At 48.8% G+C, this 26,081-nt stretch overlaps 10 protein-coding genes across 10 annotated transcripts; 6 read left to right on the top strand and 4 right to left on the bottom strand.

Annotated features, from left to right (window-relative positions):
- The first annotated feature begins 81 nt into the window (after nucleotides 1-81).
- Nucleotides 82-3,054, top strand: F4817DRAFT_330177 (polyubiquitin-tagged protein recognition complex, Npl4 component). The gene is made up of 4 exons (XM_049302355.1): nucleotides 82-448; nucleotides 503-627; nucleotides 680-2,150; nucleotides 2,216-3,054. The coding sequence occupies exons 1-4, from the start codon at nucleotides 365-367 to the stop codon at nucleotides 2,546-2,548; spliced, it is 2,013 nt and encodes a 670-aa protein (XP_049161532.1). The 5' UTR covers nucleotides 82-364; the 3' UTR covers nucleotides 2,549-3,054.
- A 101-nt stretch (nucleotides 3,055-3,155) lies between these two features.
- Nucleotides 3,156-7,672, bottom strand: F4817DRAFT_330174 (putative carbamoyl-phosphate synthase arginine-specific large chain). The gene is made up of 3 exons (XM_049302354.1): nucleotides 6,928-7,672; nucleotides 3,768-6,826; nucleotides 3,156-3,694 (listed from the first exon to the last, which is right to left on the bottom strand). Exons 1-3 carry the CDS (start codon nucleotides 7,265-7,267, stop codon nucleotides 3,587-3,589), a joined length of 3,507 nt encoding a protein of 1,168 aa, XP_049161531.1. The 5' UTR covers nucleotides 7,268-7,672; the 3' UTR covers nucleotides 3,156-3,586.
- A 237-nt stretch (nucleotides 7,673-7,909) lies between these two features.
- Nucleotides 7,910-9,577, top strand: F4817DRAFT_363228 (uncharacterized protein; the record flags this gene model as incomplete). The annotated part of the gene is made up of 6 exons (XM_049306622.1): nucleotides 7,910-8,138; nucleotides 8,187-8,310; nucleotides 8,364-8,715; nucleotides 8,934-9,109; nucleotides 9,160-9,340; nucleotides 9,399-9,577. 6 exons carry the CDS (start codon nucleotides 7,910-7,912, stop codon nucleotides 9,474-9,476), a joined length of 1,140 nt encoding a protein of 379 aa, XP_049161530.1. The 3' UTR covers nucleotides 9,477-9,577.
- Nucleotides 9,578-9,765: 188 nt separating this feature from the next.
- On the top strand, nucleotides 9,766-11,135 carry F4817DRAFT_15588 (DUF1746-domain-containing protein). Its single transcript, XM_049298036.1, has 2 exons — nucleotides 9,766-10,264; nucleotides 10,339-11,135. Exons 1-2 carry the CDS (start codon nucleotides 10,008-10,010, stop codon nucleotides 11,111-11,113), a joined length of 1,032 nt encoding a protein of 343 aa, XP_049161529.1. The 5' UTR covers nucleotides 9,766-10,007; the 3' UTR covers nucleotides 11,114-11,135.
- F4817DRAFT_15599 (18S rRNA biogenesis protein) lies at nucleotides 10,969-12,557 on the bottom strand. The gene has a single exon (XM_049298037.1). The coding sequence runs from the start codon at nucleotides 12,372-12,374 to the stop codon at nucleotides 11,157-11,159; it is 1,218 nt and encodes a 405-aa protein (XP_049161528.1). The 5' UTR covers nucleotides 12,375-12,557; the 3' UTR covers nucleotides 10,969-11,156.
- A 122-nt stretch (nucleotides 12,558-12,679) lies between these two features.
- F4817DRAFT_330164 (Sec62/63 complex, subunit Sec66) lies at nucleotides 12,680-13,836 on the top strand. The gene is made up of 3 exons (XM_049302353.1): nucleotides 12,680-12,910; nucleotides 12,966-13,267; nucleotides 13,325-13,836. The coding sequence occupies exons 1-3, from the start codon at nucleotides 12,805-12,807 to the stop codon at nucleotides 13,604-13,606; spliced, it is 690 nt and encodes a 229-aa protein (XP_049161527.1). The 5' UTR covers nucleotides 12,680-12,804; the 3' UTR covers nucleotides 13,607-13,836.
- Nucleotides 13,837-14,441: 605 nt separating this feature from the next.
- On the top strand, nucleotides 14,442-16,255 carry F4817DRAFT_15536 (uncharacterized protein). The gene has a single exon (XM_049298032.1). The coding sequence runs from the start codon at nucleotides 14,592-14,594 to the stop codon at nucleotides 15,810-15,812; it is 1,221 nt and encodes a 406-aa protein (XP_049161526.1). The 5' UTR covers nucleotides 14,442-14,591; the 3' UTR covers nucleotides 15,813-16,255.
- Nucleotides 16,256-16,283: 28 nt separating this feature from the next.
- Nucleotides 16,284-18,018, bottom strand: F4817DRAFT_330161 (uncharacterized protein). The gene has a single exon (XM_049302352.1). The coding sequence runs from the start codon at nucleotides 17,382-17,384 to the stop codon at nucleotides 16,488-16,490; it is 897 nt and encodes a 298-aa protein (XP_049161525.1). The 5' UTR covers nucleotides 17,385-18,018; the 3' UTR covers nucleotides 16,284-16,487.
- Nucleotides 18,019-18,999: 981 nt separating this feature from the next.
- On the top strand, nucleotides 19,000-22,502 carry F4817DRAFT_330157 (uncharacterized protein). The gene is made up of 2 exons (XM_049302351.1): nucleotides 19,000-19,263; nucleotides 19,328-22,502. The coding sequence occupies exon 2, from the start codon at nucleotides 19,348-19,350 to the stop codon at nucleotides 21,934-21,936; it is 2,589 nt and encodes an 862-aa protein (XP_049161524.1). The 5' UTR covers nucleotides 19,000-19,263; nucleotides 19,328-19,347; the 3' UTR covers nucleotides 21,937-22,502.
- A 1,198-nt stretch (nucleotides 22,503-23,700) lies between these two features.
- F4817DRAFT_357199 (glycoside hydrolase family 17 protein) lies at nucleotides 23,701-25,544 on the bottom strand (the record flags this gene model as incomplete). The annotated part of the gene is made up of 2 exons (XM_049305887.1): nucleotides 23,701-25,313; nucleotides 25,370-25,544. The coding sequence occupies 2 exons, from the start codon at nucleotides 25,542-25,544 to the stop codon at nucleotides 23,701-23,703; spliced, it is 1,788 nt and encodes a 595-aa protein (XP_049161523.1).
- Nucleotides 25,545-26,081: the final 537 nt, after the last annotated feature.

The following is a 26,081-nucleotide window of genomic DNA, read 5'->3' as shown; positions in this document are numbered from 1 at the left end:
TTAGTTTTAAGCTGCAAGAGCAACCCCACCTTTAACTTGTCTGATAAAGTTCTAAGGCGCGCGTCATCAGTGCCTGATACTGTGATTACTTACTTACATATGTACAATATGTACAATTTAATCATCTTTCCCAATCTGATATATTCCGCACACTTCCACTCTCCGCCACCTAACCTTTACATTGTCATCACACAGCTCACTTCTTAGACGTCCTTCACTCAGATTAGAAATCGAGAAATCGAGAAATAACATATAACCCCGGCCATAGGAGCATATGGGCGAGAGGTCTCTTTCCCCCATCATTTCTCATACGTCGCGAAATACAGTACCCCCAGTATAATCGCACCATTCCGAGAACACCATCATGTTGTTGCGACTACGAGGGCCGGATGGCATGATCCGGATCAACATCGAGAAAACCGACTCCTTCGCGGAGCTTGGTCGCCAGGTATATCCCCTAGCTTTATTACATTCGAGCTGCCATGTCTAACTCGAAGCTTAGCTCGTGGCGCAATTGCCCGCAACCGTTGACCCGAATAGCATTAGCATGTCCCCAGACCCCCAGGCCAAAGACTCGAAGAAACTAAAGGACATTGCAAAATTCAAGCTGGCGCAAATTGGGTTGAGGTACTATTGCCCCTACGATATTGTCCGAATTCCAATATTAACATAGGTGCAGCCACGGAGATTTGATATTTATCAACTACCAACACCAGGACGCCGCCAACGGCCACACGAATGGCGTGCCAACGCCGTCTAGCACTCTATCATCGACCAACAGGTTAAATGGGAAACCCATCTTACCTACAGAGGACCTACCGGTCGATCCGCCGCCGCTAACATCACCTACGAAAATTATCAAGAATCCCTGGGAAGTGGTGAGGCAGTCGCCACTCGACGACCGACTAGACAAACAGAATGGGAAGATTCCTCGAGGTCGAGACCGGATGTGCAAGCATGGACCCAAAGGCATGTGCGACTACTGCATGCCCCTCGACCCTTTCAACGCACAATACCTCGCCGATAAGAAGATCAAGTACCTATCATTCCATTCATATCTCAGGAAGATCAACTCGGCAACCAACAAACCCGAGTTAGGGAGCTCCTTCATTCCACCCCTGAAGGAGCCATATTTCAGAGTGAAGAGGGACTGTCCCTCAGGTCACCCGCAATGGCCCGAAGGCATCTGCACAAAGTGTCAGCCCAGCGCCATTACGCTTCAGCCGCAAACTTTCCGCATGGTCGATCATGTCGAATTTGCCTCGTTTGAGCTTGTCAATGCTTTTATCGACGCGTGGCGGAAAACTGGTGCACAACGGATTGGCTACCTGTATGGCCGCTATGCCGAGTACTCGGAAGTGCCCCTCGGCGTTAAAGCGGTTGTCGAGGCTATTTACGAGGTACCACAGGTAGACGAGGTTGACGGAGTATCATTGAGCGCTTGGGAAAACGAAACTGCTGTGAACGAGGTCGCCAAGCTATGCGGTCTTGAGCAGGTTGGGGTTATATTTACAGACTTACTCGATGCAGGTACAGGTGACGGAAAGGTCATATGCAAGCGGCATGCCGACTCATACTATCTCAGCTCTCTAGAGGTTTGTTTTGCAGGGCGCTTACAGGCTCAACATCCCAAGCCTACCAAATGGAGCGATACGGGAAGATTCGGCTCTAACTTCGTTACATGCATCATCTCGGGCAATGAAACGGGTCAGATCGCCATCTCATCATACCAGGTATCAAATGATGCCGTGGAGATGGTGCGGGCAGACCTCATTGAGCCGTCGGCTGACCCCAGTGTCATGCTTGTGCGAGAAGAGGAAGAAGACGACGGCTCGACGAGCCGGACGCGATATATCCCAGAGGTATTCTACCGGAAGATTAACGAGTATGGCGCAAATGTACAAGAGAATGCCAAGCCGTCATTCCCTGTTGAATATCTCTTTGTAACACTAACACACGGTTTCCCCGCGGAACCCAAGCCTCTATTCAACATTTCCATCTTCCCTATCGAGAACCGTGAGGCTTTAGGAGAGAGCCAGCAAATAACATCAGTTGCTAAGGCTATTCGTACCTCGGATGATAAGAAGCTCGCCTCTCTTTCAGATTTCCACCTTCTCAATTTCATACACGGAATAGGCGTGCTATCGAAGGTAAGTATTGACTAGCTCCAACGCTTTCCCTTCTTTCTAGAATCGTCGGAGTAACAAGTAAACAGGAAGAGGAAGCGCTCCTCTGCCGTGCGGCTACAACGCACGACCTCGCCGACACGTACCAACTCTTCTCCCAGCCGGGCTGGCAGACTCTGGAAACCATTCTACAAGAGACTGGTGAGAAACTCCCCAAAAGAATAGACAAGCGCCCTCGTCGTTCAAGTGACGAGGGGGGCCAAGCGGACGGCGACGAAACATCCTCCGCCTCATCATCGTCTTCGTCCCGCCCCAGTAGATCATCCAGTGGACCGCTTGCTAAGCGTTTTGCTGCCGTTAGGCTGAACGAACGAAATTCAAACGCACCCTTCTACGATCGCTCCCGGTTCGAAGATATATGAAAAAGCACATATTGAAGGAGGAGAGATATCCCGTCGGCGCGTATTTCGCATAGGTTCGTGCTCGTTCGGGACGAAAGGAGGGAAAGAAAATAGCCGAAGATCTAACGAGTGGCGAGTTAGGTGGATGTGTTTCTCGTCACCAACGGCCAGATAGAGGCTTAAAAAGGGGCCTCGTCTATCTTTCGTCAGCATAGAGGAGAAGAGCAGCTTTTTTTGTGCCTAGGGGAGGAAAACCAACCCAAACATTGATATGGTTGCGGTAGTACCCCCTATTCGTAATACACATCTTCCGTCGCCGATGATTAGGAAGGTGAATTAGAAGCGTATTTTTCGTGCACGAATCATTCTTATCACGTAGTACCTAATGTATGTTGCCTTATATCGTTTTAGCTTAGGTACCTAGCTTAGAGAGCCTGTTCCGGCAGGTAAGATAACTCAGATCTATCAGCTTCCCTTCTATACCAAGAAAAAATACGGAGATAATACTTATCTTGGGTACTTTTAATAATATCATTAGAAAGCACGAGAATTAGTGAATAGTACCAGACTCTCGGGGAGACTGTATTTTTCTATCATCATCACGCATTATAATACAGGTAGACAGATATTTTATTTTTAACTTTTTTATTTCATTCAAGTAGATACTATAGCAGACGTAAATCTACCGTTCTACCTACCTACCTACCTACCTACCTACATAGATACCCACGTACCCGCGCTTCTCCCTGGGGCGCGGTACGAAAGATGAAAATTCATCCTCCCCTTTTATTTCTTTTGCCCTCCTCTTGCCAGGGAACTCGAAAAAAAGAAGAAGGGGGAAACAGAAATAACATAACAGACGGCAAAGCCAGTCCATCATTCATCAGGCCCCCCCCTTCACTCCGACCCGACCGCCTCCTCGAGCAAGAATCCCAGCTCAACGCCTATGAAATTTTTTCGTTTTTAGGAACGGGGGAGAAAGTATCGCGTTAGTATTGCGATGTTAGAATTGATTTAGTATAGACAGGAAACTTTTGTGGATCCGGGTATCTAGTATATTTACAAGGGCTTGCCGCCCAGGAACTCAGACCACCGGCGGACTTCGGACGGGATACCCTCCTTACGAGGTAACTTCTCGTTCATGCATTGGGCGAAGAGCATCGCGGTCTGGAATTCGATTCAAGTTAGCATATTCGTATATATCAAATAAAAAGTACTATATAAAGGGAGGGAGGCTTACCTGAGGCTCCATGAACAGCGGGACGCCAAAGTCGACAGCGTTTCGGCGCATCACGTAGTCGACATCCATCGTAGTCTTGGCCCGAGCTAGGGCTAGGTTGAAGACTCCTCGGATGTCGTACTTCTGGAAAACTTCGCGTAGGGCTCGCTTGTCCTCCTTGGGGAACTCAATGACCTCCACGGTGACCTTGTCCTTAGTCGTAGACTCGATGAACTGCTTGACGTCCTCGCCGGCAGCGTAAAACTTGTAACCGAGAGGGGAGAGGTAATCGACGACCTGGGTGAGCCAAGGCTTCGAGGTCTCGCCACCAAGGAGTATGCCCTCGCCAGGCTCGGGTACGCGGAAGTTCATGGCGGACTGGAGAGATGTCCAGTAGGCCTCGACAAGGTCCTTACCGAAGCAGGCCATCTCTCCTGTGCTAGCCATTTCGACGCCCAGGAACGGATCAGCACCAGCGAGACGAGTCCAGGAGAATTGAGGGACCTTGGTAGCGAGGTAATCCCTCTTGACAGACATGAGATCGGTAGGGTCAGGAACGTCCTTGCCAACGAGAGCCTTAGTTGCAACATCGATGAAGTTAGTACCGAGGACCTTGCTGACGAAGGGGAAGGACCGGGAAGCTCGAAGGTTGCACTCGATGACCTTTAGTGCTGGCTCTCCACCTTCGGGGTTATCAGCCTTGATGATTTGCATGTTGAACGGACCAGTGATGCTCCACGCCTTCGCAACCTTCTGGGCGATCTCCTTAAGGCGTTCCATAGTCCTGTCGTCCAAGTTGACAGGAGGGAGGACCAGTGTAGCGTCGCCAGAGTGAACACCCGCATGTTCGACGTGCTCGCTAATGGCGTGAATGATCAGGTTACCTTGGTGGGCAACACCGTCGACGTCAATCTCTTGCGCACCCTCAATAAACTTGGTGATAACCACAGGGTGGTCTGGAGAAACACTGCTGGCAGCCTCTAGCTTGTCCTTCAGATCTTCGTGGCTTCGGATAACAGTCATGGCAGCACCTGAAAGAACGTAGCTAGGGCGGACCAAGACAGGGTAGCCAACTTGCTCAGCAAACTTCTCAGCTTCAGCCACGGAAGTCAATTCCTTCCAAGCAGGCTGATCAACTCCGATGCTGTCCAGAATCTCAGAGAACTTCTGTCGATCCTCGGCCTTGTCGATATCCTTAGGGTCAGTTCCAAGAACATTCGCCTTGCCGGTCTCCTGGAGACGCAGGGCAATGTTCTGCGGAAGCTGACCACCGACAGAAACAACAACACCAGAGGCATTTTCAAGTTCGTAGATATCCATAACCCTCTCGTAGCTGAGTTCTTCGAAATACAGCTTGTCGGCCGTGTCAAAGTCAGTCGAGTAAGTTTCGGGGTTGTAGTTGATCATGACAGTCTTCTCGCCCATGTTCCTCAAAGCAAGGGTAGCACTAACGGCACACCAGTCGAATTCAACTGAGCTACCGATTCTGTACACGCCACTACCAAGGATTACAGTACCCTTATCCTCGAACGTTACGTCGTGGGAGCTGGCGTTGTAAGTGGTATACAGGTAGTTGGTGTCAGCTGGGAATTCGGCGGCCAAGGTATCGATCTTCTTAACCCAAGGTCGAATACCCATACTTAATCGAAGAGCGCGGACTGAATCCTCGTTGCTCTTAACGGCGTTCGCAATCTGCTTATCAGAGAAACCCATCTTCTTAGCCTTGAGAACAAGGTCTCGTTTCAGACCCTCTAAGCTACCAACAGCTTCCATTTCCTTAGTGCAGTCGACAAGGTTTTGAAGCTTGTACAAGAACCACTTATCAATCTTGCTCAGTTCGTGGACCCTTTCGGCCGAGTAACCCTCATGGAGCATGGCTTGGCCAACAGCCAACCATCGACGGTCCGTCGGGTGCGAGAGTTCATAGTCGAGGTCGTCAAACTTGTCGCCTTGAAAGCCGAGGAACTTAGGATCAACTTGGCGAATAGCTTTTTGGAATGACTCTTCAAAAGTGCGGCCAATAGCCATCACCTCACCAACAGACTTCATGGCGCTACCGATATCACGCTTGACGTGCTGAAACTTAGACAAGTCCCAACGAGGGATCTTCGTTACGATATAGTCGAGGGAGGGCTCAAAGTTGGCAGTGGTGGTTTTGGTAACAGCATTTGGTAGCTCAGGCAAGCTGTGTCCCAGGCCAATCTTCGCCGCGGTATACGCTAGAGGATAACCAGTAGCCTTCGAGGCAAGGGCAGATGAACGGGAAAGACGGGCATTGACCTCAATCACCCTGTAATCGAGACCATCCGGCTGAAGGGCATATTGTACATTACACTCGCCAACAACACCAAGGTGGCGGACGATCTTGATAGCGGCGGACCGAAGCATGTGGTATTCCTCGTCGCTGAGTGTTTGACTAGGTGCAACGACAATTGAGTCACCCGTATGAGTTCCTAGGGGGTCGAAGTTTTCCATGTTGCAAACAGTAATACAGTTGTTGTTCGCATCACGGACGACTTCGTATTCGACTTCCTTCCAGCCCTTCAACGACTTCTCGACGAGGATCTGCGGCGAGAGGGTCAAAGAGCGGGCTGCCATATTGCGAAGTTCTTCCTCGTTATTGGCAAAGCCGGAGCCTAAACCTCCCAGCGCGTAGGCAGCGCGAACGATAATGGGGTATCCGACCTTGGAAGCAGCATCTATAGCATCGTCGACGGTGCCAACGGCAATTGACTTGGCAATTGGAATGTCAATCTCGTTAAGGGCCTTGGCGAACAAGTCTCTGTCCTCACTCAACTCCAGGGTATGAACGCTAGTGCCGAGAACCTTGACGCCGTATCGCTCTAATATACCCATGCGCTGCATTTGCACACCCAAGTTCAGCGCAGTCTGTCCACCAAAGGACAGGAAGATACCATCAGGTCGTTCCCTTTCAATAACGTAGGATACATACTCGGGAGTGACGGGGAGGTAGTATACTTCGTCAGCGAGGACGTGGTTGGTCTGGATAGTAGCAATATTAGGGTTTATAAGAACAGATGCTACACCGGCCTCCTTAAGAGCCTTAAGCGCTTGAGATCCTATACAAACCTGGGTATTAGCATCAATATACTCAGTTGTAGTATGAGTCACCCTTGATAGCCAGGCTCGTTAGGTTGAAGGGCAGTTTTGCAGCACCAACCTGAGTAGTCGAACTCTCCAGCCTGTCCAATAGCTAGACCACCACTACCGATGACCAGCACCTTCTTGACATCCACGACGTCTCTCGGTTTTATGACGCCGCTCTCTAAGTAGGCTTTCGGATTTGGCGCTTCTTGAGAAGTAGCTACACTTCCCGCAGAGCAGAGGGCGGTAACAGAGAAATTCCTCTCTTGAGAAAAACCAGCTTTTCGAGTAGAGGCGAGAAGCTGTGAGGGAGCCCGGAGACTCGCCGTGGTAAGCGGCCTCCGGGCGATGGGCAGTCGTCGGCCATGTCGCAATAGGACAGGTGCTCGACCTGCAAGCTTGGTGGAGAGGGCCATGACAAGCTAGGAGCTGGAATGTTGGGAGAGTTGGGAGGTTTAGAAGGGGTGAGGTCTTGTGAGACCAGAGTTTGGAGCTCCCTACTCCCAATTGAAGTCAATTGAACTTCTAGGAAAAGGATCCTTTGCGCCCTTATGACTCAAGTTGTATCTAGACTAAACAATTAACAAGTCTTAAAAGATCCGATTCCGTGTTTAAGTTGATAAATTTCAGGGCATGCGCCTATCGATGTATAGATAAGCCCGATAAGGATAGAAAAAAAGAGGCACTAAGGGCTCCGCTAAAAAATTGAGTTGCGATTAACGGAGGCAGGGTAGGTAAAGATGGCTTGGAGGGGGAGCTACCTAGTAGGTATCTCTTGGCAGACCCGATCCAGTGGGATACAGTACATTAGAAACCTTATCTCACTTCCCTCAATTACGTATTTGAGGTAATTAGGTCCTCTTTTAGTAAAGCACCAGGTACCAAGTCTGCCGTTAGATCTATACCTAGAGGTAGTAATGACGTCGTCCGCCAAGTTACACAGTATATTTACATTAAAATCGTATATATAGGTAATTTGTATATTAAATTGAGATATGTCATGATTTTTTCATATTCCAGTAGAATTTCCAAGTCGATCGAGTCCTTATACTTATAAGATGGTCTCGCCGTTACTTATTTCCTTCCTTGGTGCTATACAGGCCTCGTTGTCGGTATTATTGACAATTGGTTGTGGTGTTATTGCTGCTCAGTTTGGTCTAGTCACGACGGATGCTGCTGAAGAAGTATCACACCTCTGTGTTAATGTGTTGCTACCTTGCTTGTTGATCACGAAACTGGGATCCGAGTTACATCTCGACACAATAGTGAACTATGTTCTTATTATTAGTATGTCACTCAATTAACCCTCCAAAAATGTCTCTAACACTTTATTAGTCTGGGCTGTTATTTTTACTATCTCATCTATTGCCATTGGAAAAGCAGCAGTAGCCTTTTTTCGCCTGCCAAAATGGGCATTGCCTGCTATTGCCTTTAATAATACCGAATCTCTCCCTTTACTGTTGCTATCACATTTAACCAAGGCGCAAAATGGATAACCGGCGATCAACATAGGCAGGACAATTCAACAGACCCTGAAGGTCAACGAGTTCAAGAAAACGGGCAGGATTGCCATTCACCCGTCGACTCTGAGAATGGCGATGATTCAGATGACCCTAATGAGCGTACATCCCTCCTCCCCAGGAAAGTCGTGTCCTGGGAGCGTAGGGTGAAAAACAAGCTTACCTCGCGATTTCGAAGCCATTTTCAAGCCAGTCCGAAACCCGTTCAGAAGATACTTGCGGCTATTGGGACGTTTGCTAACCCACCGTTCATCGGCGCGACCATTGGTATAATAATAGGGCTCACGCCGCCTTTACACCGAATTTTCTTCAACGACATGGATGAAGGCGGATATTTTAATGCGGTGCGTATGAGAAGTAACCCGCATCAAGGCCAGATGTTTTCTTCATCCAAACTACCTGTTTTATGCAATTTTTTCTTGCATAGAGATCTTCCAACAGGAAGTCGACCGAAATGCACTTTTAATTTATGTTCCCCTCTTGATAAACTACTCTTCTAAATATAACCGACATTGGTGGTAGGATTGAATTTTCTAGATGTGATATTAACATACATACTTAGTGGCTCACTTCCAGTCTGAAGAACGTCGGGGAACTATTCGTGTCTCTCCAAGTTATTGTCGTCGGCGTAAAATTGAGCTTAAGCTTGCGGCGAATGAAAGAAGGCGAAGAAGCAGGTACACTGTCTCTAGGTACCGTTCTTTCTGTGACCTTCGTCAGATTCATACTCTGGCCAGCGTAAGTTAGGCCTGGTATTTAATACGCAATCGTGCTCACCTCTGCTATAGCATCAGCATTCCCCTCATCTGGGCTTTAGCAGCTTACACTGATATACTTCCTAACGATCCTATGTTATGGTGGGCTTTAATGATGATGCCCATCGGTCCTACTGCGATGAAAGTTCTCGCGTTAGCTGATATCAGTGGAGCGGACCAGAAAATACGAATGTCGATAGCTAAGTTCCTTACGGTAAGCGCTACATATCCCAGAGGTGTTGTGAAGTTATGACCTAGGCTTACCATTATAGCTTTCCTACATTATTACCCCTATAATATCGTTTGCAGTTGTAGGAGCTTTAGAAGCCGCGAAAGCTGCAAAGGAATAATATTTGCCTATAGATAGGACACGCAAATTACTAGAATATAATATAATATACCTAGTTGTATATATAAACTGCGTTTAGAAAAAGAATATTGTCCAAAGTTCTCATAAAGTTGCTTGATCGATTCTTAACAGTTTAATATCAAGAACTCCTAGTCAACATTGAAGGAGGTATGTAAGTTTAGGGGTTATGCATTTAAGTAAGCAATTTAGTCAGCGAACCGAGATAATGTTCAGCAGCCACAGGTACATCCTTGTGGCACTCATAGTACAACCACTTTATCTTACGTACTGTATCTTTGCATGCGGCGTTCTCAGCTGCTCTAACATCATCCTCAGCTTCTAAGAATCCATCCTTGTGGCTTTGCAGACCTTTGAAAACCAACGCCTCAAATACCACGCGCTTCCCGAATTGTCGCCTTAATTCCACCCAGAGCGCCCGCGCAATAGGCAACTGATTCATATCTTTATGACGACCTCGCAGCATGTAAAGACATATCACCCGGTGGCTTCTCACGTCGATTGAGGTGGAGCTATGAACAATGCTTCCACCCCGACCACGCCGGCGGACCCTTATCGTACGTCCCACCATCATCAAGGGGACAACGCCGACGACTTACCACAGTCCGCAGCCTCCGAGCAGAGTCGCGATGGCGGCACCACTACGCAGAATCCGTCGCTCTCCAAGGCCGCAAGGGACGGCCTTACAAAGAAGCTGCAATTCATGATGCATTTAAGTATCAGCTTAGATACTGTCGTATATGCCGAATTGTGTGCGCTATACTATATGGAGTATGACGAGACCTTCCTGCTCTATACTGTTATACATGGTACATCATATGAAGGCGCTGACATATCATTTCTAGTTGTTCGTTCTTCCGACTGATGATACGATGGCTTTCTCAAGCCCTATTCATAAGCCCCAAGGCTGAAGATTCCATTCTAATCATACCCAACTATCACGTCTCTGCTATTGTCGGCCCCAACTTTTTATGTATATTACTGCATCTGCTCACGTCCTTACCCCAAGCCGGCGAAGCATCCCGAGGCTACCTCCACGGTGGCATACTCTTCGATTTTGTCGGACAAAAAGCGCCCTCTTCCAAATTCTCTCTCCTCTTGTTGGACCTCCTGATTTTGGGGCTACAATGCTTCATGCTGACTGTGAACATCGAGAAAGAAAGAGTGCGCAAAGTGGTGAGGCCGAGGAGGGGAATAGACCGCCCCGAAACTACCACGGAGGAGACTACTACTGGGCAAGATCATGACGCAGAGGAACGGGGAGTTTTACGAGATGCGCCTATGGTAGATGAAGCAAACGATATCGAAATGCAATCTCTAGGAGGCAGGAATGCTAATGGCAATGAGCGCAATGCGGATGAGGGGGTCGGCCTATTGAGACAAGCCACCACTCCTGTAGGCGACCTTGAAGGGTTAGCTGACACATTGAGATCTGGTAATGCCGTTCTGGCCAATTTCAATATTCGACGGTCACTTTGGACGGCCTGGCATACACGGGCAAACTCTCCTGAAAGCGCAGCTGCTTATGCTATACAAAATGTTGGATATAATGCGACGCTCGCGGCCTTGGCAGCACAGAGAAGAGCGAGGCAGGCCGCGGCTCAGCCAAGGCAGCCATAAATAGTTGTTAAATGACATTGTACAAATTTGAAGGATATCATTACTACGCAATCTTTCTACCCACGTTACCGACGCCAGTCCCTTTTACCGAGACTATTATGTCGCCTGAGTCGTCGTCTTCGGCGTCCCGAAGCCCCCAACTACTAGCCCCGAAGTTTCTAAGATCTCGTGCGAGTCCTATAATTTGTTCTGTCCCCACAACGTCTCTCCCAAGACGTAAACGTCCGACATCTTCAGATCCCATAGCCATCAGCGTCAAGACTGTCCCTGCGGCTGCTCCGGTAACACAACCTCCCAGATTTATGGTTTCTAGGAGTTGGTATGCGCATCTCTTTCCAATATCTTCGGGAACTATTCCTCCCTTGGGTGGTACTACAACATCTGCCGAGTACAGTACACCTACGGCGCTCGACTCCGCAACCAAACTGAGACCAAAACCAATACCCATTCTTTTCTTGCTTCCAGCTTTTTCTGCCGCATCTGGGACTAACGGTGCCTGGTCGTATTGCGCCGCGATATGTATATCCGATACGAGAGGGTTAAGTATTTCACGCGCAGAATGTATCATACGGGCATTATTTGACGCTGACACACCTGTCGCATATGCGACTCCTCGTATTCTTTTTATCCTGCCGGGGCTTCTGTTCAGATGTAATGTCTTTGGTAACCGAACCTGGCTTGCAAATCTGAGTTCGACGATACCCGCGCCACCAGTACCGTGGGGCCCGGCGCATGATCTCTGAAGAACTCGCAGCTCTATCCGTGCTGCGGGGATGCCGAAGAGGTTGTATAAGGGCAGGATGGCTGTACGGAAGGAGTCGACCGAAAGGTCGCCCGTCTCGGTAGCTGATGTGATGACGCCCGGCCCTGAGAAGCGGACATTCATATGTGACTTAGAGAAGGGCGCGAGAAGGCATAGTGGTAGGAGGAAGTATGTGACGCCTCGTGAGCAATTCGCGGGTAAGTGATGTTCGAGGACGTCGTCTGTAGCGCCGAAGCCCGGTATAGCACCCGTGATCAGACCAGGCTGATACGTTATCGTCGTACCGGTGTAGGAAATCTGCATAGAGCTTCCATTGGTGACAGCTTCGAGCAGACGAAGGAACGAGATCTCATGCGGGGCGAGACCAGGATTGGTGGGGGAATTCGACCGGATCTTCGATATATGTAGGGGCCGGCCTGTTAATGTCGCAAGTACTAGGCGCTGAGCGAATGATTTATGGCCTGTGCACTTGATAAACTCTGGCCTTGGAGCCGACATCGTTCGTATAAGGCTGGATTGGTCGAGGCTGCGCAAATGTTTGTCGAACGCGCGCCTGTCGTGATAAGTTTAAAGATGGAAGAAATTCTGCCGTATCAGCTCCAGAAGAAAAATTGATAGCTAGCCCATAGAGATAAGCTAAAAATTTAACTAGGCAAGGCGGTCAAAGTGTTCGCGCCAAATTTAGTAACTGTGGCTTGTGCGATAGTGGATTGATTAGTGGATGAATTAGCGCGGATACAAAGGTACATGCAGGTATCAGATGTGGTACGGACTCGAGCTAGGTACGTGAAAAGTGTCAAGATCCCGACTACCAAAAAGGGCACATACCTAATTGCCTACTTTGGCTACATTTCGATATTTTGTCAACGGTGTCTTTCACTTCTCTTTTCCACATTCCCAGTCTACACAACACGACTGAATACACAAAATGTTCGACATAGATTGGATGAGCCTTGCGCTCCCGTTCGCATATATTAGTGTTCTAGGAGGTTCCTTGTACACCTTTTCAACGGTTTATCGAAAACGAAAGGCTTGTATGATTCCCTGCATCAACCTCAAGACGCCGCACCGAAACTAACAAGTCCGTAGTTGAAAATGCCAACCTCGAGCCATGGTTCCCGCCGCACCTACAAAGAAATATCTACCTAACTCTGCTTCACATGGAGCCCGAACCCGGCCAAGAAAAGGCGCCGAAGGTCCCCGATAGTGTTGTCCGGGCCGCGCTATTACGAAGAGCCGTCGAGGACATCCGTCGCATTATCCAGGTCCGAACCTCTAAGCAGGCGCTTAACAGCTTGCTGCAGAGGGGTAGTGTTGGCGAGGATCTGAATCAAAGATTCTTAAGAGCTGAGAAGGAAATCGAAGAGGAACTCCGCGACGTAGTAACAGAGGTAAGGACAGATCGCCGTATATACCTTTTCAAAGCGCACTTATACTAACTCGGCCAGGCAAATGCTCTCTCTCCCGGCTGGGGCCAGACGATCTTCCAATCCGCAAACGAGATTGCCGCAAATGCCATGCTCCGCAAGCGACTCGAGGAGATCGAGAGTCGCGCGGAGACCGACAAGAAGTGGTGGGAGAAGCGCCGCGAGACTATTCAGAAGGAATTCATGAAGGAGCTGGAAGAGGAGTCGTCGACCAAAGGTTCTGTCAAAGGTAGTGACGACGACGCCGTGCTAGTCGACTCGGGTTCACCCGGTGCAAGCAAGAAGAAGAAGGGCAAGAAATGAAGGCTTACCTAGTATCCCGAAGTTTTAAGAGGAGCAGAGAATCTCTTGTTAGACCGTCTTGCACCGTAGCTATTAGTCGGTGGCATATTTGCATTGCATCCGGCGTTCAGGTGTAGGTGTACAAGGGCTAATGTGCGACAGCACGCTGTATTTACATAGGTAGACTACGCGGGCTGCGTGGTATGTAAGTTGGTACGAAAAAGAATTATAACGTGATTTTGATTTGAGAATAGGAACGTGACGTTGATTTCTTGACGGCCTATATCTGTTGCAATACATGTGTTTAAGTGATACGTCATGGCACTTCACTGACAGAGCTTTCTTAGATATAAGACTTATATATCATCATATCCTTATGCAAATGATATACATTCTGAAGTAGGATGCTTATAGATATTACATTACGGGCTAGTTAGGTAAATCAAGTATATCATATTGTCTTGCGTACCTATGCTTAGACACTTATTATACTCTCAAGCTCGGGCTTAAAGGCTGGCTTTTATTAAGAATCGTCTTCGAAGAAATCGAAGCCAAACTAACGAGCCCGCGAAAGAAATATAGCTACAGTAGATATTAAAAGAACGATAGTTTTTAGATATAACTATGTTTTATAATACAGGTACTTATGAATAAAGTGTAATGAATGATTGGCAATTCTCACTCCCATCTTGAGGTTCTAATAGGACTCAATTCCGGTACGATTGGTCTAAACCTGATAAGGTACCTATGCAGGGGTTGTCCCGGCTCAGACATGGAAGGAGTAAATTTAATACTGTGTTCCACTGACGTACAGGTACATAGTACATAGTACCTTGTAGTAGTGTGCCGTAGCGTAGTGCATAAAGCTTGCGAATTGAAGCTTAAAAGTCGATTCAAACACCCACTCAACTGCGATTAACACTATCTGAACAAATTGCACGCCTTGTCTTGCCTACCTATCTGACTCATGCTACTTTCTATAATTATTTCATAAACCCACGAGACGATGGCAGACCCGCAACCTGGCCCGGGTCTCTCCTTCCCGACAGACCCCCAGGAGTTCGAACAGGACGACCGAATCTCCTTCTCCAAGCTTGACAACAAGTACATCGCGGTGCAGGAGGACGGGAGCGAGTTCGAGTGGGATTCCCAGTTAAAGCGGTGGATACCCGTAGTCGATGAGGATTTGCTCGCCCAGCAGCAGTTAGCTTACGGAGGCAGCGCGAGCCCCGACAACGAACCGAACAACGGTAGTAATAGCTCTAGTATCCCCAACAAAAAGCGTAAGACAGACCAGCCGAATGGTCGTGGAGATGCGCCTCGGGGTCAACAGCAACGTCCCAAGAAGAGGCAAAAGCAGCCACCGCAGCCGCGCCAGAACACGGCTATCTACGTTACCGGCCTGCCCCTCGATGTGACCGTGGACGAGGTGCACGATGCGTTCTCGCGCAAATGCGGCGTCATCGCCGAGGAGATCGATAGTGGTCGCCCGCGAATCAAGTTATATACAGACGAGAAGGGCAACTTCAAGGGCGACGCTCTAATCGTTTTCTTCAAGCCCCAGAGCGTTGATATGGCCATTATGCTGCTCGACGACACCGATTTCCGGTTTACCTCGTCCGGGCTTGCGAGCGGGCGCATGCGCGTCCAAGCCGCCGACTCGAGCTACAAGAAGATGAACTACGAAGGCACCAAGGAAGATGGCAACGGAAACGGCGCGGACGAAGGTACCAGCGAGCGCAGCAAGCTCATCCTAGGCGCGGGCAAGGCGCCCGACTGCGCGCGCGAGCAGGACAAGCAGAAGATCATCAGGCGGACGCAGAAGCTCGACGCGAAGCTCGCAGACTGGGACGACGACGACCCGTACGGGGGCCAGCTAGAGACGGGCGCACGGCGCGACCGCGTGGTGATCCTACGACACATGTTCACGTTGCGCGAGCTAGAAGAGGACCCAGCCGCCATGTTAGAAATCAAAGAGGATATCCGCGAGGAGTGCTCGAAGCTCGGGCCCGTGACCAACGTAGTGCTATACGACCTCGAGGAAGAAGGCATCGCAAGCGTGAAATTCACGACGCCGGAAGCCGCCGAGGCCTGCATCAACCTCATGGACGGGCGAGCCTTCGACGGCCGCACGGTCCGTGCTACGCTTGCCACGGGGCGCGAGCGTTATCGCAAGTCAGGCAAGAAGCAAGGCGATGACGCGGATGCCGATGACAGCGATGATTGATGCGTGGATGAGTGGATGGGTTTCTTGTTATTGCTACTTACTTAATATTATGAGGCCGCACTCACTTGTTATGTATTATACGCCGAGGAGTGCTGCACCCCGCGGGAAGAGTTACGATGTACGATTACTTAGGGCTGGTATTAGCGACTAGCAACGCTTGTAGTTTGCACGGTTTACTTGAAAAGTTACCAAAACGTATTCCTCTGGGGATGGTTTGCAAGAACGATGGGGAAGATTATAATAATCAAGGAAGTGCTATTTCTTATACAGGTTGCTAGAGTTCAGTTATGGGGTCGTGACTGATCTCCAAGGTTGTCCTATATAGGTACCGAAAGTAGGGATATCAAGGGGGTCTTGCTGACTTAAGCTGATGCAACGACTTAAGACATATGCCTACCTTAGATATACCAACAAGTGGACTTCTCTTGAGCATCTGTCATACGTGAATGTCCCTGTCTAACTGATAATTAATGAACTAAAATTATTTTGTATTGTAATCCTCAAGTCTACTTTAAAGCAATACGTTATTGTGAAACCAATCTCTGGTTTACCGGCTCGTTTCCACCTCATAGGATAATCTATGCAAACGAGTTCTACCTAGGGGCTATCCGTATACTTCGTGCATCGTAAAACTTTCAGCCCAGCTATCCGGTTTGCAAACGCCCATATAACAGTTTACTTCTCTCCCATCACGTTCAGCTTCATCTCCTTTGCACTAACCCACCAGCCTGCAGCTTCGATGATCTGGCACACAACTTTCAGCTCATCCATCGATCGCGGAGCGTATACCATGGTGAATTGTTTCGGGACGGGCATCTTCAGAAAACACTGGCTCGTCAAGGGATGTCGCTGGCCCCAGCCTTTCTCGATGACCTCCTTCACGTCGTCCGGGTGCAGGTTTAGGTGCATCGAGTAGTCCGAGTTATGCACGTGGCAGATCTCACCCTGGCAGGTCTTGTTGAAAGGATAGCGAGAGAATAGGGCCAAGCCGTGCTTTTCAAAGCAAGATGTGCCGATGCCTAGTTCCTCCGGATTATTACGGCTATGAGATTCCAAGATACGCCGTAGAGTAAGGTAGCAGTCCCGAGAACCAAACTGGTCGACCTGCCGTTGCGGTGCGATTCCGACGACTTTAGGTCGCAGCCCGCAGCGGTAAGGAAGCGGTTTCTCGCGGAGGATTCCGGCGGCTGGCTGCACGTCTGGATCTGCTGGGAGAGGGGTGAAAGGGTCCCGACAGGCCCAGAGTTTAAACCAGTTGATGCGAATGTAACCGGCAAATGTCGCTGGCGTACCTCCGGGGCCGAGCTTTAAATAGTTCTGGTAATCATTGTGGACGAATACAACGAGCGTAAACACACTGATGAGAAAGGCCACAGTCGAAGGCTGGAGCAATTGAGTGCTGAGAATCAGCAAGATGGCAATGAAGAAGATAGCGGGCCCATCTAATGTCACAGACAGAGGGTCTTGCCTAATAGTCACGTTAATGGCTAGAAGGTCGCCATTGCGAGTAGGACAAATATCGACGGGTGAGGGAGATCTCGTTGTGTCAGTCCTCGTGAGTGTGCCGGACATGATGTCAGAGCAGAATGTGGATATGGACTAAACCGTACGACGGTACGAGTAGGATGAGGCCTATCTATCGTAGAGGGGAACACTTGTGCAAGCCAGAGGTGAAGGAGTTTATCTTCGAAGAGCGAACTGAGAGCCTAAAAGCCACTTGGAGTCTTGCCCGTATAGGAGAATATTACGATGAGAGAAACGAGACCTGGGCCCTGGGGAGGGTTTTAGAACCTTTTAAGAAGAAAAGGGCAGCAGACATTGGGAGATCTAGATTGGCCAGCTGGTTCCTGCCATTTGGTCAAGTGATAGGAAGAAAGCTAAAGAGAGCAAGCACATATATGAGTTGTACGGGTTGTACATGTTATACATGTTCAGGCTTAGGTACCTATCGCAGCTGTCAGCGGGATCGGTATGTAAACCTTGACATAACTAACCCGGGGAAACTAAACTTAATTCTCCAGCAACTGCCTAAGCTACTGTACCTACCTACACATTTATAGCAATTGATCTAATTGATCCACAGTTGAGTGGATTGAAGATCGAAACTTGACATAACCATAGCCAGGGCTTGACGTTAGGGTGATGTATTAGATCTCTTTAACCCTAAAACAGAACTTTGAATTACTTTGAATTAATTCAGTCCAAGCCCCCGAGTTAGACATAGTAATATGTAGGTATAAGGCGAAAAGTTCGTGTGCCTTCACACAATTGTAAAGTTTAGTTTGCTGCGTCTTTGTGACCGGACCTGCAGATATGCACAAGTATAAACTGTCCAAGGTAGCAATTCTTCCTCAATGTGGCTGCAGATGGGAGCCCGCACTCGGAGACGACGTTGCAACTTTGCTACAAAACGGCTGCAGTGAGGCGTTCCGGGCTGCACCCAGACATAGCATCGCCCAGTAACGATGAGTACGGACATCGGATCGATCCCCATCGGCGTCTCGAGGCTGCAAGAAGCTGCAAGTTGTCGCGCTTATGAACGTCCGATACGCTCCTAGGATAAATGTTTAAGACATGTAACTACGAAGTAGGATATAAATGTGAGCGGTTGTAACTCAGCTCATGCGATGAACTCTATGTGGTTAAAAGTGCTTGCTTTGTCTTAACAACCATATTTGCTAAGGCTGTGGCGTTTATGATCATGTGGATGATTCTTATTATTGAGGGTTGGAAATCTCCAAGTTGATAGAGGAGACTCTTGAATTTTCTCTTTATACACAATAACAACGTTGCACGCAGGAGATAACATAACATGTCAAGGTGAAGTTTGCCAATGTCAAAGTACGACGTCCAACCGCCGACTTCAAGTAACAAAATGCATTCAACAAGTCAATACAAGGTTTCCGACATAATGCAGTATACCTATGTATGCGGTATGTAATAGTCAGAGAATGCACCTTATCTAACCTCACTTATCCGAACCGTTATTGGGGCGTCTATTTAGGAGAGACAAACTACTCTGATTGGTTCAGCACCAGCAATTACGTAGCTTCCTCGTTTGAAGTACCTAGGTACCCGTATCCGTACCTTCCTACGGTTGCCAGGTCGTCAACATGACAGGGGTAAGAACAGGGATAGGGGGCCAGTGGCCATTGGACTGAAAAGGAGAAAGTGGGAATCTCCAAACAAATTCATCAACAACTTACCTATCGATTACGATATAGATATACCCCTCGACTTTGAATTATATTTCCTCGTGTTTATTTGCAAACTCGAAATCAACCTCTGCAAAAGGGTAGATCCAATACACGCGAATATCAAACGTATTTGTGGGTATCTATCGCGACTCGCGACTCGCGAGTCTGTCGCTACCTAGCATCATCACCCAAGCCGGGCGCAGGGAAACAGCCCAAGCAATCGGATCGAGTTTGGTGTACAGTTTGGTGTACAAGTTCGTAGCCTCTCTTAGACAGACAGTTTATTGAAAACGTCGTAATACTAATACCGTCGAACAGAATCTTGCTCCCCATCTAAGATGGGAATTCTTTCGAACCCGTTGCGTTCCCGCGAGGGTCGGCAATCCCAATTGCCTGTTTACGAAAATGTACATCTTACAAGCAAGGAACGAAATTCAAACGATTCTTATGACGATTCTGATTATGACGACTATTCTACCACCTCATCTCCTGGTACAAACAACTCAAGATTCACAAGTGCTTCAACTTCTACAGCAACCCCTATCATACCTAAAAGAGCCTTCCCAGTTCCTCGTAAACCGCGCCAACCAATCAACTACCGTTTACCAAACAAGGTCGTTCGGTATCTCTGCTTTGGCTTAACATTCTTCATTGTCTCGATGATATTCTCGCTCATCCGAGCAAGTCACAATGAGAACAGAGCCCTTGCTGAAGGCAGGATTAACAGGCCGCCATCCACACCTCCTTCGTGGGAGCAATTCCCATTCCTTACAAGATATTACGGTGGTATTAGGAACCTGGTACCCTTTTCCCAGAACACGCCCGAGTATCCCCTATTCAAAGGAGAGCAGCCTATAGACAAGTTGTTCTATGTCAACAGCACCAACTTAAAATCAGACGTCGAAGAGCGGAACTTGCCTGCCAGTAAAGAGTATATCCGGTATCCCCAGAGTGTTTTCCAGGATGCCCCTGAGCAGTTTCAGGAATGCTACATTGACAAGGCAAACAAAGTACGCGTGCCTCCTATTCGCTACTATGAGGGGCGTCCCCATGGTTTCCCTGACCCCGTGCTCGGTTCCTATGAGCTCCTAGGGCTTCCCGAGGATATCTGCTTCGAACGCTATGGCCGATATGGGCCATATGGTTTCGGTTATTCCGTTAGGTCCGGCGGTCTCGGTACTGGGGAACACGGTGAAAAGGAAGGCTTTGAGGCGACTTGGGACAAGGTGCCCCAAGTCGACTGGAGAGGGACGGACTGGGCGGATGTTCAGAGACGGTGCTATCAGACAAATGCTGGTCGTTACAAGCAAGTGCCCGCTAGACAGCCCTCTCCTCATGGTTTCTACATCAATGAGGACATTGCTGCTACAAAGCTCCAGGCGCGTGACTCTCCAGTTCCCGAATCACCCAAGTCATCAACCGACAAGACATCAACCGACAAGACAGACAAAACTGTCAAGGAAAAGAAGCCGGTACCAGCCGCCGAAGGTGGGACTGCAGGGAAGCAGTTGCCAAGGACCGCGGTTGTGATCCGGTGCTGGGATGAATACTTCTGGAGGGAAGAGGATATAATGAACATTCGCTCCCTAATCAGCGAATTGGTGCTAGCATCCGGTGGTCGATATGATATTCACCTGCTCGTTCAAGTTAAGAATGATGCTGCACACCCAATTTGGGCAGATGCGGCCGTATACCAACGACGAATTGAAGAGACTATACCGGAGGAATTCCGAGGTATTGTCACATTCTGGACAGAAACCCAAATGTTATCGCTTTACCAGGGAATTTTCGATCTTTTCGCTCGTGGTCCGGATTTGCCCGTTCACGGTGTCTACCGTGGCTTGCAAATGGCTATGCAACATTTTGCCTACTTACACCCAGAATATGACTATTACTGGCAGTGGGAGATGGACATTCGATACATTGGCCATTACTATGACTTGTTCACCAAGATAGAGAATTGGGCCAAGGAACAGCCACGTAAGGGTCTGTGGGAACGAAATTCTCGATTTTACCTGCCTTCCGTCCATGGAACGTGGGAGGATTTCAAGCAGATGGCGCGAGTGCAGACTGAGATGGGCACTACAGGTGCCGATAATATATGGGACAATGTTCCCGGAGCCAACAAGAAATCGCAGTCTGGTCGTGGCGAAAAGCCTATTTGGGGTCCTGAAAGACCCAAAGATCCTAAAGATTGGTTTGAACCAGACGATGATCCCGTACCCGAGACAACCTACGAAAAGGATAAATACGTGTGGGGAGTTGGCGAAGAGGCTGATTATATTACGTTCAACCCTATGTTCGATCCAGAAGGAACTACCTGGGGTCTGGCTGACGACATTACTGGCTATAACACAACGGGTAGCAATGGACTGCCGCCTCGTAGGGCTCAGATCATCACAGCATCACGCATGTCTCGTCGTTTACTCATGAAAATGCACCGAGAGACTGCCTTCTTGAAACATCACGCTTTCCCAGAGATGTGGCCAGGTACCGTTGCTCTGCAACATGGTTACAAGGCCGTATTTGTACCACACCCTCTTTACGTGGACCGCGAGTGGCCTACGGAGGTCTTTGAGAGGACCCTCAACAACGGCAAAAATGGAGCTACAGGAGGCGCCCGTACTTCCGTATTTGGCCAGCGTGAGCATAATCTTATAGGTCTCACCTGGTTCTACAACTCAGGTTTCGCACCCAACTTGTACCGAAGATGGCTCGGATTAAAGGTCAACAACGATGGAGGCGAAGAGTTCGAGTTGACCGCAGACGAGAGCAAGAACGGCACCAATGTCAATGAAATGCGGGGTGGAGAGGGCAGAATGTGCCTACCGCCCATGCTACTTCACCCGGTTAAGGAGGTTGAGTTACCAGTTGAAGCCAACCCGGAAGAGACGCTCGAGATCCCCGAGTCGGATCCCGCGGCTTGAGCACAGTAGATACATGGAATGAGGGATAGGGTTATTTAACGAATGCATAGGCCAGGATTTTGTAGTGGGCCACTTCTATATATGGGCTCTAGCACTCGTGGCGGCGTTGGTCGGAAAGTGTGTTATCGGATGGTTTTTTTTTCATGTTCTTGGCAGTTTGAATGAATGAACGATGCGAAGCAAGCGTTGCGCGTCGACATCGGGTGTACCATATAGTTGGTTTGTACACAGGCTGAAGGGCATGACTGGATAGAACGAATGGATAGGGATAGGGATAGGGACCTACTTGGTGAGTGGGCTGTAATTATGACACTTATTCCGACTTCTCAATGTGTGTGGTGTGTAATGCTTGGTCAAGATTTTGGTGAACTGCACCTCCGTTACTACTAGGTATAAATATTTTAGCACTCCTTCCACGAAAGACAAATACCCTCTTCAACTGTTCCCTAGACTATCTAATAGAGTAAGTGCTCTAGAAGCTGTTAGTATCCGTACAGCTATTGCTTTTGAGGTCGACGAATGCATGATATTGTATCTATCTACGTAGCCAATAATGTCAAGTTACCGGATTTTATATCATCAGTCATCTAAACTCCACATCATTTCGTATAAACAATAACAAACGCCATATAAAAAACAACCATAAAAAGCGTAAAACCCCTTTTATCAAAGCCGCAAAGCCGCAACCCCACGTTTCAAGCCCATCGCCTAAACCAGGTTGATTCTCCCATAATACATGTACAAAAACCTGTTGACATTCTCACGCCAAAACTATGAAACAGGACTAAATAACTAGAGCAGATCGACAGCGCGGGTCCGGATCCGGAACACAAATGTGACATCGTAACGGCAGCCCGTTACAAAAGGAATACTATTACCGAAATATCCAGGTGAGCAAGGTAAAGGTTAACGAACCAGTAGTAATTGTTGCAAGTAGGAAATATACACGTATCTACATACCATTCTTATACGTCAGTCCCGCGTTTTCCCACCAAAGCTACCTGTCCTTACACAGCTACGAAAAGGCGAAAAAAAACAAGGAAATTATAAGATTACCAAAAAATATATATATACCTTTCCTGATGATTTATAAAAATAAAAGGACATAATAGTTTTCCTTTTTCCTCATTTTCTTTGCCCATTTATGGCCTTACGAAATGGGTGAGTTTTGGTGGGGAAATAAGGGATTGACGCATAAGGATTTTTGTACTTACTTGACGATATCGCTCCGACTTCCTAGGAAGTTGGACTTGAAAAGGGAACAATGAAAACTCATAGATAGGTAACTCAATACTGACTACCTTATACGGAATAGTTGAACATAATATAAAACACAATAAAATTTCAAAATTATTACTAAATATTTTTAATAGCACATTTCAAAATAGCGTATCACAGAACATGACAGAAACCGTAAAGACAAACAGTGTTAGTTATCCAATAATAGATAGTTACTAGTAGATTACAACATTATGAATCAGACCCTATATTCGGAACGGGGCCGAGTATTGACACCTAGGATAGAGCTACTCTCAAGAAATACATCTATCGCCTTCCTTGCGCCGCCAGTCCAACCCTAGACATCGCTCTTATTACAAAGGGAACTACGGATACGGATCCTCCGGATATACAACAACCGAACCGCCCTGACAGTAGCCTAGTCATATACTTCTCCGTAGCCAAAAGCGTGTATGTTGCAACCCGTTTGGATAAAGACGTAACAATATACAATATAACGCCATTAGTGCGCGTTTAGAAGGCACCTTATATGCTGATGTTGATGTTGATGCCAAGAGCAGCAGCGACACCGAAGTAAGGCTCGCACTTGCAGGCAGTGTTAGGGTCCTTCCACGCGTCGGAGGAGAAGCTGAACATGACAGACTTGTCACCGCACTCCTCGACGATGCTCTTGATAGCCTCGGCTTGTTGGGCTACACCGGGAACGGCAAGACCCATAGTCTCACCGGCTGAGGGCCAACCGGTCTCAAGAATGATACCGGAGATACCCTGGCAGATATTGCTGACGATATCGAGCTGGCCCTTGACAAACTGACCGGCCTGGGGGGCAGCGGTCTGAGTGTTGAAGAAAGCGTGAGCATTGGCACCAGCAACATCGACGACACCGCAGATAGCAGAAGAGAAGTCACTCTGTTGCCAGATGTTGACAGTCTCAGCAGTAGTGTACTGGCCGGTGTAACCGCTGAACTCGCCCTTGCACTTGGTGATGAGGGAAGCGAGCTCAGAAGGCTCGCAGTAACCGTGGAAGACAGCCTCGTTACCAACCGAGATAAGTTCAACAAGTTCCCACTTGGCCCAGCTCTTAATGGCGCTGATCTGCTCAGAAACGCTGGGGTTGTGGGCATCACAGCCAGGAGAGTCAATGAAGATACCGAGAATCATCTTCAGGCCGTGCTTAGCGCAAGCGCCACCAACGTTGGGGAGGGTATCACAGTCAGTGGAGTAGACACGGACGGACTTGATACCGGCAGCGGCAATAGCAGCAATATCCTCCTCAACCTGGCTAGCGCTCTTGCATCCACCCTGCTGGCTGGTCTCGTAAGGAGTGTACGAGATACCCCATGGCTGGCCAACCGGTCCACCGAGAGTACCGCTGGGCTTGGGCGTAGAGAGAGTGGAAGAAGAAGAGGGGGAAGAGGAAGAAGAGGGAGAAGAAGCCGGGTACGAGCTGGGCTTGGGAACCACGGCAATAGAGGTAGAGACCTTAGGAACAGTGGGAATGGTGGGGACGATAGTAGGGATGATGGTGGGGACGACAACGGAGACCGAGGCCGGCACCTGGATGGGAGTGCTCGAAACCTGGACGGGAGTGCTCGAAACGCTAGGAGTAGGAATGTCGAACGGGCAGTAGACAACGGTGTTGGTCTCAGTGACAGTGGTGACAACCTCAGGCTGAGTGTAGGTTCCAGGGGGGTAGTTCGTGACGGAAGGGACGGTCACAGTGGTGGACTTATCGACCGTGGTCGTGATGGGAGCAATGGTGTAGGTACCAGCAGACGGGCAGACGTAGGTCGTGGTCTCAATGATGCTGGTAGTGACACCTTCGCTGGTAGAAACCGTAGCATACGGGCAGGTAACCGTAGTCGCGGTTGTGACGACGGTGGTAACACCGCCGAGGGTGTGAGTACCACTGGGGACAGCGGTCGTGGAAGGAACGCATACCGTAGTCGACTCAGTCAGAGTGACGGTGGTAGCAGGGAAAGTGTAGACACCCGTGGTCGAGATAGTCTGGGGAATTGGCGTCGGGACGAGCACGGCGGTCGAGGTAGTCGTGGCTGGCGGCGGCGGAGGGGTGGAGGTGGAAGAGGGAGTAGCCACAGGCGTAGCAGAAGTCGTGGGGGGAACCGGAGGGAACGAGACTAGCATCTATGATTAGGAACTTATTCTGATAGCTGCGAAAGGATCTATAACATACGAGTGGCTTCACCATAGTAGGTGCTGTAGATGGTAGTACATCCGCAGGTGGCATTGTCAGCCTTCTTCTCGAGGGCGTGGAACGCATCGTGGGCGCGAGCGTGTCGGTGGTGAACGCTGACAGCGTTGACACCGGTCAGGGCCGCAGCAGCGGCGACCGCGAAAGTTGCCTTCATTATTACTTGTTGAAATTCCTTCGAACTAAACTCCAATTGACCGTAGATTGCGCGAATTTAATTGTAGAGCTGTTTGTTTGTTTATTTTCGTGATATCGTGAAAACGAGTGCCCGCTAAAAGAGTGAAGCGGTGGGTTGGATACGCAGAAAACAAGGACGAAAGCTGGAGAGATGCTTTCACGTCACGGCATCGACATCAACAGGGTCGTTTCGTGAGGAAAGAAAAGAGGAAAGGAGGGTATCATGGGAACGGCAGATCTCTTGTACTTTTATTAGGGCACCATTGCGTCCCAGCGCTGCCCAGCCAGCGAGCGCCAATTTTACCTGATGGTTGTTTTTGGCAATGGGGCAAATGGGGGTGGCAGCGTTGGTCCCCGCTGATCCTGGGTCCCCTTGCTCTCCGTCCTCTGCATCTTGCAAATGGTTCCTGTGATGGATGGATCCCTTACCAGGGTTGCCTGCTCAAGCGTGGCCCAGTTTCTGTTCGATTTGCACAGACAAACTACCTGACAAACTACCTACCTGGCAGCTCGCGGA

Source organism: Daldinia loculata (genome assembly GCF_022478755.1).
Source record: "Daldinia loculata strain CBS 113971 unplaced genomic scaffold F4817scaffold_10, whole genome shotgun sequence".
NCBI lineage: Eukaryota > Fungi > Ascomycota > Sordariomycetes > Xylariales > Hypoxylaceae > Daldinia > Daldinia loculata.
Note: the sequence above shows the minus strand (reverse complement) of the source record. Positions and strands in the feature narration are given on the sequence as shown.